The 23,420-nt window shown below is 33.3% G+C and overlaps 3 protein-coding genes across 3 annotated transcripts; all 3 read right to left on the bottom strand.

The window, feature by feature from the left end:
* Positions 1 to 9,371: 9,371 nt before the first annotated feature.
* Positions 9,372 to 10,535, bottom strand: PCOAH_00035800 (Uncharacterized protein; the record flags this gene model as incomplete). Its single annotated transcript, XM_020060371.1, has 1 exon — positions 9,372 to 10,535. One exon carries the CDS (start codon positions 10,533 to 10,535, stop codon positions 9,372 to 9,374), a length of 1,164 nt encoding a protein of 387 aa, XP_019915625.1.
* A 1,553-nt stretch (positions 10,536 to 12,088) lies between these two features.
* On the bottom strand, positions 12,089 to 18,596 carry PCOAH_00035790 (Serine/threonine protein kinase; the record flags this gene model as incomplete). The annotated part of the gene is made up of 6 exons (XM_020060370.1): positions 12,089 to 12,379; positions 12,495 to 12,629; positions 12,729 to 15,867; positions 16,088 to 18,145; positions 18,290 to 18,413; positions 18,530 to 18,596. The coding sequence occupies 6 exons, from the start codon at positions 18,594 to 18,596 to the stop codon at positions 12,089 to 12,091; spliced, it is 5,814 nt and encodes a 1,937-aa protein (XP_019915665.1).
* Positions 18,597 to 20,088: 1,492 nt separating this feature from the next.
* PCOAH_00035780 (SICA antigen) lies at positions 20,089 to 23,401 on the bottom strand (the record flags this gene model as incomplete). The annotated part of the gene is made up of 3 exons (XM_020060369.1): positions 20,089 to 20,538; positions 22,903 to 23,325; positions 23,369 to 23,401. 3 exons carry the CDS (start codon positions 23,399 to 23,401, stop codon positions 20,089 to 20,091), a joined length of 906 nt encoding a protein of 301 aa, XP_019916029.1.
* Between the last annotated feature and the right edge of the window lie 19 nt (positions 23,402 to 23,420).

Here is a 23,420-nt window from a genome sequence, read left to right as displayed (position 1 = left end):
GATGACTCAAAAATTTTACAATTATGCATCACATGAAAAGATGCATACATATGTGTAACGCGAAAAATCCCATTTTATGCGTTTTTTAAAAATAATATGACGCATTTGAATTTTCAAACAAAACATAAAATAATAACATGGAAAATAAAAAAAAAAAGAAGGTATCATTTAAAAAAAGTCCCCCTTAGTGTATGGTACCCCTATTTGAAGCATGTAAAATAGAAGCATTTGAATAACAATGCAACTTTAAAGGATTTACTTTGCGAAATACAAGTGAGGTATACATGAATTCTTGCCTCTTAAACGTAGTACCAATGTATAACAAGGTTAACCAAAATGTTTTCATTCAAATAGGTATGTTCACAAACTCACCTAATAAGTGAGCAATAGTGCACACATGGGGAAATTTCATTAAAAATAAATCGAAAAGAGCAAAGTGAATCATTCCATGTGTGTGAAAATTCATGCCGCATGCGTATTGCATTCCATATTTTATATTTATTTGATTTTGATTCTAGCTAATTTGGTACTGTTTTAGCCATCCCCTTTTTGCATTGAATAAATTATTATACATGTACACTTATATAAACGTTTCTACCCCTCTCGTTAGAATAAGAAACAATTTTATTTGTGTGCTAAAAAAATATACATACACTTTTGCATTATTCATTGAAAGACGTCTTTTTGTGACGTAATGCGCCGAATTAAAAAAATAAACTAACATTACATCTATATAGTTAATTCTACTAGTTACAATGAACTGCGTACATTTTCCTTATGCTGAAGGGTAAAGTAACGCACCTATAAAACATGGACAACATGTCATTAGAGAAAAAAACAATAATCATAATCCGCTTGGAATTGCATTGATATTTAGCCCCAATGAAGCAGTTGTTAATTGTTTGTCATACGTGCTGCTTGCCTTCAAAATGGCTCCATCTACATACATATTACATTGACTATGAGCAAAATAGGTATTCATCTTTTTTTTTTTGGAAAATTAAAATGCATTTAATAGGATGAACACTCAGATGCGATTCATTTTCCCCAAAATTAAAACTGCATTACTTTTTTATTCCAAAAGATCATGCATATGGCCTTATTTATGCTTGTCTACTTCCATTTTCGTGTTCCCTAAAAGTTCATTTATACGAAATGTTATGTTGTCGGAACTCGTTTAAAGGACAAAAAATTATTGTAGGTATTATTATTTGAGAGAAAATTTCCTTTGTTCCGGTTTACTCCTTTTAAAGGTTTCATACTTAATACACCATGGGGAACATTAAAAACACGCTCGACATGTTGTACTATCGATTACTAAGTTCAAAAAGTAATGCGTCTACAGAATGTGCTTTTATCCTATCACTTATTCATGCATACAAATAGATTTTATGTCCATTGAAATTGCATTGCTGAGCACCACAAATCAACATAAACACGTACAGTTTACAACAAAGTTTTCACTTAACGGTGAAATTTAAATAAAAATGGAGGTTCTACAGAATGCTTTGTAAAGGGGCTTTACAAAATAAGCAAGAATAAACCTTAAAATCTAATCATTGTAACAGTACTACCTCTTTTACTCAATAAAAATGCAACAGTTTTCACAATTTAGAAAGAATGAACACGTCTCATTAGCTAATTTTAGTAAATGAACCAGTTTTATAAATTTTTTTTTCATAAATATATGATGGTTTAACTTTTAAGAATACCTGTTTTGTGTACAAACATTTGCGAAGCCCACTATTAATTATAATAACATTTTTTACTATTTTCTTTCCTTTTAATATGATAAAAGAATATGCTTGTCTTTTAAAGAATTTTTATTAGAATAAATTTCACTCGGTATATTATTACAATGTAGAATAGTATTACGCCTTATATTTACAATGTCTTGTTCTGCTTACTTTTATAATATTAAGACTTGCGAATGCAAATATAAAAATTAGGAATAACACATGTCCGTTATACTAGACAATATTAAATAAGCACGTTACACCGTGTAAACTTTCTTTCATCTCCTTTTATTAATGGAAACCATACGCATTGGGAACCTAAAATTCTTTTATAATTATCATAAAATAACATATTTTTCTATGCATATTCACTTTGTTCATAAGAACCTTAAGGGGGGCCTTTAGCAATAACAATTACTTCAGTTCCCCAAAAGTATCAATTTTAACTTTTCAAATTGTAAAAATAAAGAAAAATATTATTCCAATACATTTTTTTCCGTAAATGGAGCAAAAAAAGTTTAAGAATTAGTGCAAAATGTAGTAAGAACAACATTTATATAAAAGACCTAACTTCCTCTGGGACAGCAGGAAACACAAAATAGTAAAAAATCTGTATTTATTCAAAAAGTACTTTGTCCTTTTAAAGAATTCATAGAATGGGTAAAAAGTTAATAAATATTCAATTTTAATTGGATCGTCGAGAGACATGAAATGTACACTTATAACCAAAAATATATAAATTATGTGTAAAAACCCAACGTTCCTTTGCGACTTATATAGAAACATTTTATTGAAATAGAGTGAGTAGAGGGCGTTCAAAAAATTTATACTTCCTCCTACTTCGATATATTTTGAAGAACTTTTAACTTACACTAATTTTCTTTTAAACGTAAAATTCTAACTTTTTTAGTTCTTGTCTATGTGTACCATGTTTTCTTCACAGCATTTTTCTGCTTTTCCTTTAATTTTGTATAAAAACATTAAGGTCTTTAATTTTGTATACATAACATACACATTTACGTAAAAATTTTCGGATTGATATAGCATTTCTTAAATCACATGTAGCACAAAGACGATATTTTCTCTCTACATAATTCCTCGGGAGTCATCCATTGTGTCTATCATTGTAATTATCGGTTTCCGAATGAAGTGAAAAACATAAATATTTTTAAAGAAGGAACCAATTCACATGATTAAATGTACTTTTATGTGAAACAATTGTATTATAGAATACAATTTCTGGCCACCCTTAGCATATAAAAAAAGTAGTTGGATGAGAAAAGAACATTAATCTTTTCTTTATCAGTGGATGCAAATTTCTTATTTATGTCCTTTGTTTCATGAATTTAAATAAGAGATTCTCTGTTTTAGAATTTATTCACCAAGTTTATGTAAAACAGTGTTATTTTACGTTTATTAGGTTGAAAGGGTTCTACATTTTTCCTTCAATTCTATAGACATATAGACAGAGGAATATATGGCATAAACAATGTAATTTTTGGTTTTCCTTCAGTTCATTAAAAATCCCAGAAAAAAGAAATAGAATTTGAAAAAAATCTTATATTTTTTTCTTCACATATATATTCATTAAAATAAATGAGATTATGTATCTTTTCATCACCGAAAGTATACACTCATAATGCAAACATTTATTGTAGACGTGCATTTCAAGGTGATTTTGAGAAATGTTTCTACTGTTGCGTTGAATGAAATTAAGCTGTTTCTACATAAATTTTGAATTTTTAACTATTGTTAAAAAAAAGGGAAAAGAGGTAAAATGTGTCATTGTTCCTTGCTCTTCAATATGGTTCTGTTCTTTCAAAAGAAAATTGAGGCTAATTCATTAAAAAATATGATCTCTAGAAATACTAAAGAGCCAAGGAGCAAAATGCTTAATTTACCTATATATTTTCGTGATTAAAAAATTTCCAGTTTTTGCGCAGAGGAATATGCTAAAGCGTGAAGTAAAAATGCCCAATTACAGACAACTATGAGTTGTTTCCTTTTGTACTACAATAGTTTATTTGCTTAAACCGTTCTCCATATATACATATTCCATTTTTTTTAAAATGTAATTCATTATATGTAAGTCATAACTCTTGAAAGAGGGTAAAACAACAAGAAAAATGTATTCCCATAATTTGTGCGATTAAAAGGTTCAAAATGTTCCTGAGTCAATAATCATGTATATATTCATACCTAGAAATTAACCCCCCCCCTGAGGATGTACTTAACATTATCAGGTTCATTAGTATTTGTAAGTCTAATAAAAACATAGACGGGATATAAAAGAAATATGACTTCTTAAACTTAAAATAATTTGAAATTATGCTATATGTTAATGTTACGCTGAAGGTTCTTTTTGTTGAATTTTTGTTATCTATAGAAAAAAGTCTTGAACATAATATCTTATCATTTATTTTTCTTTTATATATATAAGTGTGCGTATACTGGAGGGAAAAAAATTGTTTTTATGTTCCACTCACAAACAGTAAGCTTCTTCATAATATTATAAAGCCATGTGAAGTAATATTTAGTGTCTAAAAAAATCGCATAAAAATGATTTACACACATTCACATAATTAACACCGGCAAAATTAGTCTCACATATAAAAAAAAAAGAATAATATTCATGAATTATCTTATATATTTTAACAATTAATAATTTAATTACAACACAATTTATTAAAAATTGATATAATATATACATAATTTACACTTAAATTATATATAAATAAAACAAATTATAGCAAATAAAAAGAAATCTTAATTATAAAAGTTTAATAAAAATAAAATTAAATAAAGTAATTATAGACTAATTAAATTTAAAATATATATTAATTATTAATATATTGTACTTAACGAGAACCTTTATTGTATTTTAAATAACAAATAAATATTTAAATAAATTATTAAATAAATAAATTGAATATATTAAATAATAAATAAAATCAATATATTAAATATGTTAAAAATAAATAAATTAAATATATTAATATGTTAATAAATAAATAAAATATTAAGTAAATAATAAAATATAAACATAATATAAAAGTAAATAAATTATGTTTAATAAATAATAAAATAACTGTGCATTAACAAATAAATTGTATATTAATTAAATAAAATATTAAAATATATTATATGGATAAATTATTAAATACATATTAAATAAATTAATTAAATATAATAAAGAAATAAAATATTAATTAATTATAAATGTATTAAGTATTAAAATGTGTTACATAATTTATAGTTAATTATATGCTATATTAATTTTATTAAATTAAATATATTTAATATATAAAAATTTTAATAAATTAATTAATCGTGTTAAATATATTATATAAAATTAATTATTAAGAATATTTATTAAAATAAGAAAATTATATATATATATATATAATTATTATATTATGTGTAATATATTAAAACATTATAGTAGTTATAAATTTTAAAAGGAACAAATGAAATAATAAATACAGAATTATAATTAGTTAATATAACAATTAAAAAAAGTAATTAGCACAAATTAATAAAATAATAATTAAATAATAAAATTAATTTATTAAATAATAATAAATAAATTTAATTAAATAATTATAAATCAAATAATTATTTAATATAATAAGAACGAAAATAATAGATAAATTAAAAATAAATAATGTTATTATTTATGTATATTAATTTATTAAAATATTATTTATTAATACAAATAATTAATAATTTTAATTAAATTAAATACTTATATTTAATTATAAATATAGTAAATATTAAATAATAATAAAATTGGAAATAATTTTATAGTTTAAATTAATATCTAAATTTAATATAACATTAAATAATCTATATGTATATATATATATAATAAATAAAATAACTAAATTTAAATATAATTTATTTATTGTTTTAAAAATATATAAAACTTATTTATATTATCTAAATAAATTATATTAATTAAATTATTTAATAATATTAAAATAACTTTTATTATTTATTATTAAGAATAACTAAATAACTATTATAAAAATAAATAATTATATTTATTATTTTATTAAAATTTAAATAATAATTAATATATTTGTTTGTATAAATTAAATATTAAACAAAATAATTAATTGTATTATTTAAGGAATAAATTATTATTCATACTATTTAAATAATTAACCCTGTATTAAATTATTAACTATTATATATTAAAATAATTTGTTCATTTTATTAAATAATTAAATTTATTTTATATTACAATATTATTTTATAATAAATAATTTATTTTGTTAAATAATTAATTAAGTATATTTATATTTTAAAATAATTTAGTTTATATTAAATAAAATATTAATATGTTTATATTTATTAAATAATTAAATTATATTAAATAAAAATATTAATTTAGTTTAATTTAAAATAAATAATTTGTTATTTTACTTTGTTAATTAATTTCCCATATTAAAATATATTAATTAAAATATTTTTCAATTTTAAGCAGTTATATAAATATAATTAAATAAATTAATGAAGCAATACCCTATAATTGAATAAATGATGTATTATTTTAATTAATTTAATTACAATATATTAATAATTTTATTTAATTATGAAATAATATTTAAATTATAATTATTAAATATTATAATAAATTAATGTAAACAAAATTTATATATTATTTTTTAATTTTACGAAATAATAAATTTAATATTTAATATTTTATATTTTATATATTATATATTTTTTATGAATATATAATTTAAATATCACTATTATCCGCATTATAAATATAATTAATTATAAATTATTTGTAAAACTTTTATTGTGTTTTATGTTTGTTATTAAATGCATTTCTTTTTATATTATTTGTATTTTTTAACCCTATTAACAAGCTACAGTTCTTTTAAAATAAAACATGAAGTTCAAAGTTTCGTAGTTTCTTAATGATTCAATTGTGCAAACTTTTAAAGGGTTTTTATAAATGTTTTTAAGCTTGTATATCGTTAAAATTTTTATTTTTGTGATTAAAGGTAAAAGGTAATTTGCATCAATTTTATCGTTATATTATGTTTCGATTATTTAGTATTTCTTATTAGCTCCTAATATTAGGTGTCTACTTTGGAAAATTCATTAAATTTTACTGACATGAGAGTAGCAAGATTTTTCAAAATATTTCAAAAAAGTTTGATTTAATGAAGAAATGTTGAAATAGGAGTGTTTTTTGCAATACTTTAATACCTACATACTTTCTGTCTAATCAATGAAAAACTGCAGTTATATGTGTATTGTGAACTACAGCAACACGAGAAACCATTATATGCAATGAATAATATGATGGACTTTATTTGAGGAATGACTTTTTTCTTTTCCTTTTCATCATATCTCAAAATATAATACATTGTGGATATAATGATATATTCATAGTTTTAATAAAACCCTTTCTTCATAGTGATATTATTTAAAAAATAATGAATTATTGAAGTGTGAAGCTGTTTAATGAATGATCTATGGAAAAAATTAAACAGTAAATGCTTAATTTAGTATATTTTCATTTGAATAAGCTTTAAAGTACTTATTTTGTGTAAAAGTATAAAGCCAAATCGTAAGGTATATCTAAAGAAATTGTTTCGCATTAAAATTTTTAACATCGAAATATTGAGGAAAATTAATTAACACATCCTTAACTAATTATTTCGCTTTCGTTAAAAGAAGAAACATATTACTTTCTCATGATATTGTCTACTCTTTTTCTTTAATTACAAAAATGTTATTTGGTTTATAACACATAATAGAAGGACTTTTCAGCGAATTTTGGTTTTTACAATAAGTATAGGTGAATAGTAACTGAAGTTACAAGTTTTTGAACACTTGTCTGAAATAGTTTCTACATTCTATGAATTATTTTTTCTTGAAAGGAAAAAAAAAAAAGTGTAAATATGTAACGTTTTACGAAAAGTTCATTTATTTCATGAAAAATGTGAAATACCACCTTGCGAAGTGCATTGCATGTGCGCTTTTTCTTCGCAAATTCCTAGCCGGCTTTACCATTTGTTTTGAGAACCCCCATATCCATGTTTACCTCTGCATTAGGAAAACCCTTAAACATGTATACATGTAATGATGATGAGCTGATATGAGTAAAAAGTTATTAAACACCTACTCAGAAGCGAGTTAGGCTTCACCTGAAGGTTCGTTGCAAATTGTTCTAAAAAAAAACTGAAAGCTCAAATTACGTGCAACATAACCTGTTAGTAATAGACAACATCATTATACGTTTGCACTGCTTTGTTTTTCTGATTAATACATTGCAGTATTCATTTTTATAGATTGAAAAGGAGTTTTCAGATTCATATCAATAAAAACACTGAATTTGAACGAAACAGTTAATTGTTTAAAAAACATCACTGATGTATGCTATTTTGGACTAAACAAATCTAACAATTGCGGTGGATGCATTTTTTAGTTTGTGTATTTGTACACACTTTATATTAACTGATCTGCAAATTCGATGCAGTAAATAAAAGGCAATTAAAAAGGATAATATATGGCCAAAGTATTCACTATTTCTCATGCATCTTTTAATAGGAGCATAATTTTTGCATTGCTTAATTCATATAGCAAGTATTATTATGTCTAATTTGTGGGTAGATAAATATGCATATTGCAGAAAGGATAATTTTTACTTTGTAATGGGTTATACGAGCTACGTTAGTGGTCATTTTCTCTTAGTTAAACTAGTGCAGAATTACGAGTATGTTATCTTTTTATCAAATGAAAAGGGATATTAAATGATTATAAATACCTGATACAGAACTTGAAGCTAATTTATAGAAGTCTAATTAGCAAAAAAGAGGAAAAAATCATTTTATAGTAGTTTATTCCATGGAAAACGAAGATTAGAACTTATTATCTTCACCTACCTTATATATATATAAAGTTTTATAGGACAACATGGTTTAGACGATTAAGAGTTTATATATCTAATTATGTGAAGAATTTGTTATATTTCCATAATTTTATACCTCTATTTTTTTACATTGATTCCTATTATTTGTGGTATGCACAATTTGCTTTTATTTCAATTACCGTTTATCATTTTACAAAAAAGGTAAATTTTACTAAATATAGTTAGCATAGTTAATGTTGTTTTCTAAATTTATATAATAGGTTGTATATCATTCAGAAATACTTAATTTGTATTATTGGAACATGTATATGTAAAAAAAATACTTTAAATAAAATAGTCCTATATAATCATTTTAATATTTTGAGCATGAGTAAAGAGAGTAAAAAAAAAAGAGCGGAAAGAAATTCTCCTGAAATTTTAAAATAACTACATGAGGGTTAAAAATAAACATGGAGCAACTATATATGCACATAGTATTAAACGAACTAAAGACATGAAAAAAAATTGCTAGAATGACGCTTTGGGGCTTATTAATAAATAAACATTTTTGCATTTTTTAAAATATAAAAATATTTATAAATTTAATAATTTTAATTTCTTTCATGATTTACACAGCAGTACTTATAAACACTTAGGTAAATACAAAACATAAAGTGCCCCCAGGATGTACATTCCTACGTTACGAACTTTATTCCCTCCTAAGGGCTTGTTTATTCCTTTTTTCTCCTAAAATGCAATAGCTATTGCTTGTCAATATTTTTATTAGAATATGGATTGTCGTCAGTAGCGTCAGGATATAAATGGTCACAACAGCAATTATTATAAGAAAAATTTAAGTTTGAATCTTTGTCATTTTTTTGAGACCCATATAACTGTACACTTCTTTGCAAACTACGTAATATGTTTTTTGGAATGCATCTATTTATTGTTGTGGCGAAATCTTTAAATTTCCCATTGCTGTCTAATTCATGGTATTTTATTAAGTTATTTAATTGGGGGGTTATTGATATATTTAATTTATTTAAGCATAAGTAAAATTCGTTCTCTGAAATTTTGTTACTAATATAATTTTTTATTAAATTTTTCACTGTGTTATTAAAAAAATCATGTGATATGAATTCTTCTTTCTTCATGTTAAAATTTCCCCTTCCCCTTAAATGATTTGAAATAAGTTCAACATTCTGAATTACATTATCAGCATCTGTTACATTTAATCCTTCCCATGCTATTGGGTTTCTATGCATGTCTTGAAAACACCGTTGTTCATTTTCATCAATATTTAACTTTCTCCATTTTTCGTCCTTTATTTTACTTACAAAGTTGTTTCTATTTTTTCGATTTTTACTGTCGTTAATGTATAACGTTTTCATTACATTTGCAAAACTTAATGATCTACTTGGGCCATATAAGTATAAAGACCTTTCAAATTCCGGAGTTATATCAATATTCCCGTTAATTAGCTTGGCCTTGAATTCGTCATCTCTTAATAAGCATTTATCCCACTGGGAGTATAATTTTCTTATAATTTCGTTCTTTTCTTGGGTATATTTATCAATGTCTTCATACCTATCCTGACTGTCCATAAATTTAGGATTAATGGATTCTTCCACAGATTCAGAATTATTTCTAATCGTTTTGGAAGGGTCATGAATAAGCCATAATTTCTTATAGTTCACAAAACCGTCTTCAGTTACAACGCAATGTTTCATCAAATAATCTATAATTGAACTTCCATACTCAATTTGAAACAAATCCAAGACATCAATAAAGGTATTATACATAATTAGTCCGTTCTTGTTTTTATCTCCTTTCTTTAATTCGCTGCATATTTTTTTCATTAACAGATCGAAATTGTCACCATGCATGTTGCAGCCATGGTTGTTGTTTTGCATTCTTTCGACCATTTTGTGAAATGTAAAATGAAAAAGAAAAAATAAGGTTATTGCTTAAGTACTGTACGCTCTGATAGGGTACATTAAAGAAATTAGACACTCAAGTAATATTATGTCTTTTTTAGTACATCATTTCTGTAAAAGTAAACTGCTTGTTTTTTCTTTCCTGAATTATTTTTTCCTCACGTTCTTTTGCTTTGCATTTTTTCTAGAGAAATATTTTCCTTATATGGCCTACTAAAATTACAAAAAACGCGTGCATTTGTATATGCCCTACATATAAGTCAAATGCGTGAAACATAGACAATTACAATTTTTAAATTTCTGATTTGTAAGTGGGGGACTAATGGAGTACAGCACACAGAGCCTTTTAAATTAGAAATAATTTCACAAAAAACAAAGAAAAAAAAAAAATGGAACAAAAACAAGAACTAAAAAATAGCTTTCTATGTTGTAGGAAAAACATTTCACGAGTATGATATATATTTTTTTAAAAAACACATTTTTGCCATTCTTGCATTATACATAATACTGCGAGCGCGTTAATTCCCACAAGCGGAGAAGGGTGTAGAATTTTCCTTATCACTCCTTTTGCACACTTTAATAAATACGATATGGTGTATTTATAGGAAAAGCTCATAACCTTCTTTATATTGCATTTTATTTTCATTTCACTTAATCGATAGTTTTATTGCTACATAAGACAACAAGTATGTGCACGGATAAGCTACTTTTAGTGGTAAAAAAATTGCTTACATTTTTTTCAATTGTAGCGAGTATTTTTACCTATTTTTTTTTGAAATATGAAAAAAAAAAAATAAATAAATAAGCAAAAATATTCAAATGGCACTTCAAAAAGGCAAAGTGCGTTCAACCTTTTCCACATGTGGGGTACTGCATACACATGCATACTTCCGTGTATATGTCACGCGCAGAGGAGCATTCTATTGTTCCTCCTTTGTTCCCAACTTAGGATTTTCCTCACTCCCCCCCATATGGCTATAACGCGCAAATGAATTTAAAAAAAGGGTGTATTGACACACGTACGCGAGTTCGTTCATGTAAATTTTAAGGCACGCAAAAGAAACTTGCTCTCCAAATGATGCACTCCTTGAAGGGACCTTCCTACTCTGGAAGCGGTGCTTGTAGCCAAGATTCGTTTTGTTCTAATCACATTGAAATGTTATTCATCCACTTGTCATTAGGTGAAAAGATGTGAATTTTTTTTTTTTTGGTAATTTTCGCGAAAAAAAGGATACTCAAAGGAGTGTAGTGCAACTTTTTTGTTTCACCCCACCGTGAGTTTGACAAGCTGGTTTGCATTTCCCAAGTGAGATTCTTTAAGGAGCATGAGGAGTAACTTCGCATTTATTTTTTCTTTATACACGCAGAAGAAGACTCATTGTCACTGCGTAGCTTGCGAAGTGTGTTTATGTGTGGGGCGAGAGCCTGTCCTCGTTGGCACAGTTGGCTAGCTTATCAGAAGGGTAAAAAAAAAAAACAAACAAAAAAAAAACATTTGAAGATTTTCCGAAAGGAAAACCCATTTATCATCTTACCCTGGATCACCGCTTCGCGTAAAACTGCTTTATATAGTTGATGAGGGAGGACTCGTTTTCGAAGTTCTTTTTTATATTCAGGCGAATGATGTGGGTACTATACATGATGTTTACGTTTTCCTCTCCAACTATATTGGAAGTGATGGTCTCGGCTGATCCCTCGTAATCTTCTATATTCAGCGACGTGTTGGAATTTACCTTTTGCGTTATCTGCACGTGGATGTTTATATCGCTGTACTTGAGGAGGCCCTGCTCGAATTTGGACGTCTCGACAAGGGGGGAGATTTTGCACTCGCACTAGGGGGTGGGGAAGCGCGGAAGTGAAAAAGTAGTTGGTTCAAGGGGAGGAGGAACACATTAGGCCATGTGTGCACTTAGATGGCGACGCCCATTCGGTCACGAGTGTCCCTACCTTGATGCCGTTCTGGATCAAGCTGTTGTAGAGGGAGAAGGCGTACACGAGGAGTTTGTACGCCTTTGTCGTGATGACCACGCTGGGGGAGTGGAAGTCGATGTGCATGTTGGCACAGTTGTTCTTTCGGACTTTCTGCAAGGGGAGAGGGAGTGGCAAGCACGTTAGGGTGCGCATATATGTGAACAAATGCTAAGGCATGGGTGTATGGCGCTACTTTGCGAGGAGGCGCACCTGGAGTATCAACGCCGAGATGGTGTCCACGAAAATCTCGTAGACAAAGTTATACGTGGCCTCGTTGGGAGGGCGCTCGGCGGAATGCGAAAAGGCATCCGTGGAAACTCCCCCGATGGACAACAGTGCAGTTCGATCAACATCCGGGTAAACAGCAAAGGCGAAGGAAAACGAAAACACTTGTTCATATTCGCTCATGAAAAAGTCCCATAGGAATGTATTCTTGGATGTGTTAAAGTGTTCAAACAAACTCTCCAAATAAATGACAGTGGAAGCTAAATAGCTAATGGCATTCTTGTTCTGATGATCTAACATAAAATACATTTTTTTAACCTTGTGCATCTTCTGTTTTAGGTTGTCCGATGTGTCCACTACTATCGAATATAATATTTTCAAAACTCTATCGTCGTAGGTTAAGTTGAGAAAGTACAGTAGCTTTTTAAAATGCTTGTACTTAATGTTTGGCTGTCGTAATTGGGTTAAAATGAATCTGGCTTTTTCGTCTTCGTCTATGAATAGGACGTCTCGGATGATCTGCATGAGCATGTGTGTACAGGACCACTTGATGGTGAGCTTTCCCAAGTAGTGTTCGAATCGGTGCAGTATGCTTAGCACGTTGTGTAGGGTCATGAGCTGGTACACGCAGAAGGAGAGGTTGACATCTGTTTCCTGCACAGTCGCGGGGTCTCCGCCCTCGCTCTCACTTCCACGGTTGGAACGGTGCGCGTAAGAGGTGGCATCACCGGTATTGTTCACATGGTTGGCACTGTTAACTTTCCTAGTGCCGCTAACTTTCCTGGCGCCGCCGACAGTGCTCGCCCCGAAGTGGAGATCCCCCCGGCTGTCTACGCGCACCACGCTGCTGTACAAAACGCTATTCTCCCGACGCACCATCTCCTCCTGCCGACCTCTTTGCAAAAAGTGGTTCTGCGAAAAGAAGAACGAGCTGCTGAAGTTTTTGCCCTGGGTACTATGCGGGATTGCATTCATGTATGACTCGGTCAGGTAGAATGGGACGTACAAAAGCTTGTTGTTTTTATCAATAAAAACAATTCTTTGGTTGGACCGATTTAATACTGGGTAATTTTTTTCTTCCTCTGTTTTTTTCTTTGTCTCCCACGGGGGACCGTTGCTTGGCGGGCGTCCTTCGCTTTCCTGCACGTCGACATCCGGGCCGATTGGAATATCCCCCTGCTCGCTGCTCTGCTGGTCGTCGCTATGTTGATCGTCATGTTTACCACTATGCTGGGCGCCATGCTGGCTGTTATTCTGACCACGCCCCGCTGGCCCGTAATTCGAGTAGTACACCTTGTTCTCCCCCTTCGCACTTCTCCTCTTCTGCACTTCCATTTTTTTAATAAAATTCGTGGGGATCTTCTGCGCGAAGTTGTTGTCCACGGTCGTCTGTTCAATCCGTGGACTTCCCCCCCTTCCCGGGTGCAACAGAAAGGCGAGGGGGTGACTATGCGTTGTGTTTTTTTTAGACAACACAGTGCTGATATGGTCAAACACGTAGCTACTTATGACATCATACTCATAGGTACGGACGTTGGCGTACGCCATCACATTTCTATTTGTCCCCATGAGTTTCTCCTCATTTGCTTCCTTCTTCTTGAGCAAAACTGTTAACACGTTTTTACACTCCACAGGGGAATTTATTTTCAGCTTTTGCAAAAAGTATTTAAATAAGTCTCTCTGGATAACCATGGGTATGAGGGGGCAATTCAGGAGATGCTCCGCTGATATTTTGTGCGTCTCATCCTCATCGTCGTTTCCAGACAAGTCCGTTTTGTCCTTTTCCTTTGCTTCTGCCTTTTCTTCTTCCATTTCCTCACCGGCGAGGGGCGACTTCCCCTTGCAGTAGAGCACTTCCTTCTTGTAGCTATCTACGGAGAGGAAATTTTTTTTTTTTGTTTTTTTTCTCCCTTGACTAGCCAACCGCGCGTCATTGCTGTTGCTGGCGGCGATGTGGGGGCTCCACTTCCAGTCGTCCGTCTTTGCACTCAGGTTTGAAATGTCCGAGTATTGCAGTCTCCCAAGTGGTTCCTTCCCGAGGTAATCACTAGTCGTATTAATTAAAATGAACTTCAAAACCTTAACAGCTCCATCATCGCCAGCATTCTTCACAAAATCTTCTGGGAAGGTTCTCTTTACGATCATGTTCCTCAAGTTTATCATTTTCTCCTTTGGAGACGTAAAGGGGACATGCAACATTTCGTAGAGGACTAATCCCAGGGAAAACAAATCCAGTTCTTCATAGCTGTACTTGCGTTTAGCTAGACAGTTGTATAGGTGTTGATTATATGAGTGTGTATAAAATTCATTCTGCTCCTTGGGTTTCTGCGATGTTTCACTCTTCGTGGAATAATTCTTTTGATCCTCCAGGAGCTTCTTTCTTATGTGGTTTTTCATGTGGGCGAAGAATGACCCCTTTGTTTCTTCTTCCAGAGTGTCGGTTGTTCCTCCCTGTGCTTGAGAGACTCCTTTGTCCGCCTTGGTGCTTTGCTGGGCTGTCTCTGCGTGAAGTGTCTCTTCTCCCGGTTTGTGGCCTATTCTTCTGCTTCTTTCCGAGGTGTCTCTCCCCTGTGGACTATCACCCCGATGGTTATCCTGATGGTTTCCCCCATGGCTACCTCTCTCCTCCTCACGGTAGAAGTTTCTCAAAAAATTAGCCATGTAAGAGCAGTTCCGCTCATAGGAAGAACTGTAAAAATAAATATAGCCAATCAGATTGCACGCAGTGTAGTTAACAATCTTGATGTGAATCCCGTACTCATCCACATGCACAAACATATTCCCCGTGGTTAAATTTTTCAAGTAAATGTCCCTCTTGTGTAGGTAACTTAGGCACTCCAAAATTTGTCTAAAAACAGTCCATATTAGGTACTTATTATTTTGGAAAATTTTTTTTTTAATTTCTTTCTCCAAAATTTCTCCCTTGCAGTATTCACACTGGACGTAGAGGACATCATTTTTCTTTTCCTTTTTGCTTGTTAACCTTTGTATGAATTTGATTTTTTGATTTAGCATTCGTTCTGTGCGTGAGAGTTTAGGGTTGTCCCCCTGAGTGTCTTTTTTCCCCTTCTCTTTCTCATTGCTCGTGTCGTCGAGTGTGCTCTTTCTTTTATTTGTGCTTTCACTTAATGTTGAAGTGAAGCCGTCAAGTGGGGTGGAAGAGTCGTTTTTTTTTTTTTTTTTTTTTTTTCTTTTTTGCCTCTTCGTGGGAGTCCGCGTAGTGGTTGCCTTTCTTTCCTCCGGGGTTTCTAGCCGGTCGGTGATCACTGCTATTGTGCTGGTGCGGGCTGCTCCCATCGGGAAATGTGCAACTGCGACTGAAGCTGTTTGCACTTTGCGGAGACGAGTCTATATTGCGCGCAGCGCTACTGCTCCCTTCCATGATTTCTCTTTTTTTTTTTTTTCCTTTTTCCTTTTCCCCCCGACTTTGTTCACTTTCGCAGTTGTCCCTGCTTCGCACCTTTTGGAAGAGGTCTTCTATTCGCTTTGCTTGGTCTTGCCTGCACAGGTGGGTATCTTTGGCTTCCGTTGCGCCAACCGCATGGCCATTCCCCACCTCATAGTTGCGGAAGACCCTGCTCAGGATGAGCATCTTCACCATCTCGAACACCCTGCACAGGTTCCTGTTATCACCAAGGTCCTCGTTTAGCTCGACGTGCTCCCTCTGCGACCAAGAGACGTGGTACCTCGCTAAGTACTTGTGTTGAATTTTTGTCAGCCTCAAAATCTCCCGGATAATTTTTTTCAAGTTCATTTTCTGGACCATACGAAAATGCTTTACTACCTTTTTTAATCGCGCAAAGTTCAGCTCGTTCAACGCGTGTAGCAGCGTCTTCTCGTTCTCTGTGCTCATTAGACAATGCTTTCTGGCATAGAGTTCGTATTCACTACAGAAGTAATCGAGGCACGAGGGGTCGCACAACTTCGCGCTGTTCCTCTGTGTGCGGAATTCGTTTATATCTTTCAAAAAATCCGTGAAGAGTTTCTCATTTTTCTCGTTTTTTTTTTTTTTTTTTCTCTTTTTCACGTTGTCGGCAAGGTTGCCAGCATTTGTCGCGTTTGCCGTGTTGGCCGCTGTTTGCTGCTGTTCGCCGTTCTTCTCACCGAGGTTGCAAAACAAGTTGAAGCCCCTGTTGCAGTGCAGCAGGTGGTTTAAAAAAAAAGCCAGGAAATCAAAAACACCTAAAATGGCATACGTGTGAATTATATACATATTGGTGTCTATGTTGTGTCTTACAAGCAACTTATTTCTGTAGTAACTTATTTTTGTCTTTTTCAAAATCTGAAAGTGCTTTAGCCTTCCGTTTCCATGTGGGATTGGTCTTTGTTCATTCGATTCCAGTGTTTTTTCTTTTAGTCCATTTAGTTCATCATCTTCCGATATTTTTCGGACTTGTGTTTTTTTTTCTTTTTTTTTTTTTGTAAAATTATTTAAATGTTCTTCCTCTGCTCCGAAGACGCAGCTATTTATGGATGAAAATCCCGAGATGCTATTGGATTCATGTATGTTTCGGAAGAATCTCCCCTCGGTGGGTGCCATGTCGTAGTATCTCTCGCCTGGATGACCGCTGCGCCGTTCACAGGGAGGGTGAAGAGGTTTGCGCTGGGGGGCTACGACGTGGGCGCTGGCGCAATTGCTCCCATTGCTACTAGCACTCCTGCTACCCTTCATGCTGCCATGGGTGCCGCAGCTGCTGTTTCGGGCGTTGCGTCGATCGTCCAAACTGAAGCTACTGTCTCCGAGCTCTGCCTCTCTCCTTTTCTCATCTTCTAACCATGTTGCTCCACCCTTGTGCGTTCTAAAATATTCGGAAGAATATGACCACAACCCAGCTGCCCCAGCGGGCAAGGTTCCCCCCGAGATGCCGCTACCAAGTGCGATTCCCCCAGTAGCAGTCCCTCCAGTCATACTTTCCACAACGTCCTTCCGATCTGAACACTTAGATGCCTGTTGGTGCAGACTGTGTTTCCCCCTGCTCCGATCATCCATCCTGTGTTTCATTTCTTCCCACAGATTCTCAAAGTTGTGACTCAAAAGTTTATTGAAATATTCGTTTGAATAGATACAGATATCGAACAGAGTAATCCGTCCATAATTTTTAGCACAGATTTTCTTTACATTCAAGGAAAGGTGGGTTGTCTGTTCCTTGCTCAGGGCTCTACTCATGTGTAGGTAAATGTTAGGGTACGAGTATGGGTACTTACTATCAAACGTGAATGAAATTCTGTACTTGGGAAGGTCATTATCGTAGTTGAAGAAAATACAAACTTTTACGCAACTCTCTTCATCAATTTCGTCGTTCATTTCTATTGGGACTACTGCCGCGGTCAGTTCTTTGTTCTTCTCATTATATTCTTCTTTGCTCATCAGGTCGCTTGGCAAGTGCGCTTTCTTGAGGTGTCTACGGTGGGGAGAAGCAATAATGTGTAGCAACGATGATATGTAGCAGACTATCCACATGTGACACGCCGAAACTTGCCACCCATTCGGGGATGCCCTGCGTGTCTGTTCCTATTAGTTTTGAGGGGAGGGGGGGGGGACATACCCTGGACGGTCCACATAGATCGGGAAGTAAATATGGTTCAGTGCAAGTATCTCTTGGACCTGCTCCGCGTACAGCTCTTTGTGGTCCTCTTCCGGGTTCTTTGCCTTTTCGGTTTTTCTGCCTTCTGAGGGGGAGGTTCGGGGCGACATGTTAAGTGGAGAAGTGAGTCATGGTGGACAGAGTCTGCCATAACGTGTCACACCCTTGCCCATGCGCAGTGTCCTCCTCTCGGATACTTACTACTTATAGGCTTCTTTTTTTTCCTTTTCCTGGGCTGCTCCTTTTCCGCAGAGATGGAACCCGCCATGGTTAGGGATGATCAAGGTCTTGGCGGGTCTCCCCCAAAAAAAGTACAAAAAAAAAAAAGAACCGGAGCTGCTAAATCGCTAAACTGCTAAATTGCTGAAGTGTAAAATGCTTCGCTTCCACTGGATCCACGGGCAGACCTGTAAAAAAAAGGAAAAAAATAAAAACTTCGTCATGACAACTTCGTCTGCAACAAAATAGGGAAAGGTAAAATTGCAGGAAAAAGCAGTCTTGATTAGCATTTTTTTTTTCTTATTCTTCTGATGCCCGAAGGTGTGCTCCCGATGCATCCGTCGCTAGATAAGTTCCGCCTCTTGCATGTTCTTCACGTGTACGAGGGTGTATTCCTTGGCTGTAATAAGAGAACCACGCGGTCGCGCGGGAATGTGTGTACACCTCGTGGGAGTAACATTATGTGTGACCCATCTGTTTTTTATTTTATTATTATTTTTTTTAATGTTGATTAGTGTTGATCATTTTATTGTGTATTACTTTTTTTTTTCTTGGTGCTCCTTTTTTTAACTCTTCCCCGTATGGATTAAAAATTATAATTTTCCGATTGGCACATTTATTTTTTAAGATGTACATTTTGCGGGGGGTTATTTTTTTTTTTGGACTCTTCAACATTCACATGAAAATGGGAAATATTAAAAAGAAGAAAAAGTCCACTTAAAAAAAAGAAGGGTGGTCGAATTAAGCAAATATTATGTTCAATTGTTGTAATGTCACAAAACAATGGTTCCTATATACGGAATTAATAATATGTATGCATATAAACTTAAAAAAGAAGGGAAACGCGTGGTCTAATAAAATTTTCGCGGATCAAAAATTAAACGAAAATTTACTTATATCTGTGTCATTTAATTATGCATTAAAGGTCTGCACATTCATATAATAATATTAATATTACATTATATAGATATGCTCTTAAAAAAAAAGGGAAAAAAGAAAGTGAACCTCTTGGTAACACGTTTACAAAAAAAGATTTATTAAATTTGACAAATGCAGGAATGTTCAAAAATGCAGACACTCCTAAGGATGCCTATCTTTTCTTAAGTATAAGCATAATATAACGTGTGAAGTATAACAACATACCGTCCTACTGTCTCAAACACTTTGTAATAAATAATCCAAATAAATTTCCTTATGCAGGATGCTTTCTTCCAATTCACACTCCTCAAACACACAACAATGCCAAAGGATTAGCATCCACAATTTCGCTACAAATAGTTTCTTCCTAAGGAACCTGTTCCTCAGGAAAAGAGTCTTCCATCCTAAACCCGGAATCAGAACATGGAACCTCTTCCTTAGGAACATCTTCCTTTGGAACGAAGTCATCCTCCCTAAACTCGGAATCTGAACTTGGAACCTGTTCCTTAGGAATATCTTCCTTAAGAACAATGTTTTCCCCGATAAACCCGGAATCATAACTTAGAACCTGATTCTTAGTAACATCAACCCTAAACCCGGAATCTGAAATTTGAACCCCTTCCTTAGGAACTTCCCTTCTTTGGAACATCAACACTAAACCCGGAATCTGAACTTTGATCCTCCTTCTTAGGAACATCTTCCTTAGGAATATTTTCCTCCTTTATAAAATTGCTTCCCATAAACGCTTGAATCAAAATTTCAAAAAAGTCTTCCTTCCTTGAATGCAGGTCCCCCTTTTGACATTCGTCTAAGACTTCTAAATGAATATCAATAATCATGCGGTGACCGACACCACGACGACCAGCACGGAGACCAGGAACCCGTTTTTTTGGCCTCTTCGTTCTTCCCGTTGGAAGAGATCTTGGTTGTCTGCGTTCCTTTACTAAGGTATATACATGTGGACCATCATCCTGGTCGTCCACACGATCAAGGAGTTGTTCTTCTAAAGAAGGAGGACCAGATACTTGAGGAGCTCTTTTGTAACGTTTTCTTTTTTTACCAATGAAAAAATACTATAAAAAAAAAAGAAGGAGAAAAGGTTTTTTTAAGAGGGGTGAGTGTGTTATTTTTAAGAACAATAAGTACTACTTTTAATCTATGTGCCAAATCCTACACGCTCCCTAAAATGCGAAATCCTACACACATCCCTAAATGTGACATTCTTCACCCCTAAAATGTGAAATCTTACAATCACCCTAAAATGCGAAATCCTACATACACCCTAAAATGCGAAATCCTACACATCCCCCCTGCTCATTCATTTACCTTTATATTATTTTTTTTTTATTTCCTTTCTTTTCCTCTTTTCTTTTCTTTTTTCTTTTCTTTTTTCTTTTCTTTTTTCTTTTCTTTTTTCTTTTCTTTTTTCTTTTCTTTTTTCTTTTCTTTTTTCTTTTCTTTTTTCTTTTCTTTTTTCTTTTCTTTTCTTTTTTTTTTTTTTTTTTGTTTTTTCTGTATGCATATTTTAGATATATACCCCTCCCTAAACAGCTAAAAAAACAGACAACATTGTTGTTCATAAACCCTAAAACAGCTAAGTACCCAGTTACATTGTTGTTCTTATACCCTAAAACAGCTTAAATACCAGGTCACACTTGCTGTTCTTATAACCTAGAACCATAACGCTAAATGCGACATCCTACACACACTCCTTAAGTGTGAAATCCTAAACACACCCTAAATGCGAAACCTTACACTATTCAGTGCGAAATCCCACACCACCCTAAATGCCAAATCTTACACTATTCAGTGCGAAATCCTACACTCACCCTAAATGCGAAACCTTACACTATTCAGTGCGAAATCCCACACCACCCTAAATGCCAAATCTTACACTATTCAGTGCGAAATCCTACACTCACCCTAAATGCGAAACCTTACACTCCTTTACTCATTCACTTATTCATTCACTCCTTCCTTTCTTTCTTTTCTTTTTTTTTTTTTTTTTTTCTTTTTTTCTTTCTTCTTTTCTTCTAACATTAATTTTTTTTTTTTTTTCCTTCTTCATTTTCTTTCTTCATGTATGCACACATTAGGATGAATTCCCCTCACTAAACAACTAAATACGAGGCTACATTATTGTCCTAACACCCTAAAACATCTAAATGCCAGGCCACATTGTTGTTCTTAAAAACCCTGAAACAGCTAAGTACCTGGTCATATTGTTGTTCCTTACACCCGAAATCGATATTCTCCATACCATGAACCTTTAATTCCCATTCCCTGAAAATTTAGTTCTTATACCCTAAACCTCAATTCCCCAAGAGCGAATCACTATTCTTATACCCTGAAACCTTCATTCCAATACCCTGAACCTTAAGTACGGAATGCTACACACCTAAAATGTGAAATCTTACACTCCTTTACTCATTCATTCATTCCTTTCATTTTTTTTTTTTTTTTTCTTTTTTTTTTTTCTTTCTTCTTATATTAGTGTTTTTTTTTCTTACCTTCCAAAGGAGGTAGGTGATAGCAGAAATACCAATGAAGACGGGAATGGTAGGAAGGTATTGGGTAAGGAGGTCGGAAGGGTTGACCATCCCTTCCTTCCTCACATTCCTTATTTCCGCAGCCCTGGGTGCTTTTGAAATAGTTGCACTTCCCTTTCCACCTCCTGAAGCACCTGTACCCTGAGAACTGAAACCCCTTCCTAAATCCTGAACTCCAACATTCACACCTAAACCCGGGTCCGAACTTGGTGCAACACCTGGAACACCAGGTACAACACCACCAGCAACAGGTACCAAACCACCCAGTGCACCAGCAGCCGGGTCAGTTGGTTGTGATGCACTATCACTACTACTACTGCTGCTGCTACTAGCAGTAGTATCAACACTTGGAACACTGGTACTATTACTACTATTATCTGGTGGAGTAGGAGGTGCTGGACCAGCGGAAGCACCGGAGTCAGGTGGTGAGGGAGTCTGAGTGTCTGTTCCTGTGCTTGGAGTTTGGGTTTCACCATTTGTACCTGTTCCAGTAGTTGCAGCATTAATATCTTGCCTTTTCTTTCCATCTTCTCCTGTATTACTGTCTAAATTAGGGCCTAAAGTGGTAGAAGTAATTTCAGTTGTAGTAACAGTTCCAGCGACACCAGTATCAGAAAAAGTGCCAACACTTAGGTTATCATCATCGAACACGCCACAGTCACTACCATGGCAACCTGTTATAATTTCATCGTCCAATATAGGGATAACTATGGGATCTTCAATATTCTTTGGACTCTTACCTGGTTGTGTTGCAATTTCCCCATCTTCAGTATCACTCCTTAACCCTCCTCCTGGTGCTTCGGTTGCTTTGTTATCGGGTTTGGGTGGTGGACATATTTTACTTAGAGCATTCTGTATTTGTTTATTCTTCCCGAGTTCCCCTTTTACATTATTCAATAGATTTCCTCTCACTTTTACTGTGCAACCTAAATTTTTTTCCCTTATACATTCTACACAATTAGTATCATCCTGACACAACTGTTTATGGAGCTCTGTACTTTTATTAAATGCTTCTTTCACGCCGTTCAGTGGTTTACATGGATCCTTGTTCTCCAACATATCTGCATATGCATTCAGGAAAGCGCATTTCATAGTTTGATGGAATATTCTACTATTTCCCTTTGAACTCTTTTCACTGCTTCGTTCCCCTTGAGTTTTGTATACATGCATCAGTCCACTGACAATTTGCCTACATGCTTCTTTGTTCTTCTCGTCAGTGCTAGTACAATAGTTGTCCACAGCTGCGTCCGTATTAGACATGGCCTCGGCAAGTGGGTTAATCCTTTTCTCCATATCGTTCCAAATGTCCGTCTACACATACAACGGAAAAAAGAAGGAAAAAGGAGGGGGGAACACGCAAATATAAATAGTACTTATGCAAAGACATTTCTATTCTTCCCGTGAAA

Source organism: Plasmodium coatneyi, chromosome 11 (assembly GCF_001680005.1).
Source record: "Plasmodium coatneyi strain Hackeri chromosome 11, complete sequence".
Lineage (NCBI taxonomy): Eukaryota > Apicomplexa > Aconoidasida > Haemosporida > Plasmodiidae > Plasmodium > Plasmodium coatneyi.
Note: the sequence above shows the minus strand (reverse complement) of the source record. Positions and strands in the feature narration are given on the sequence as shown.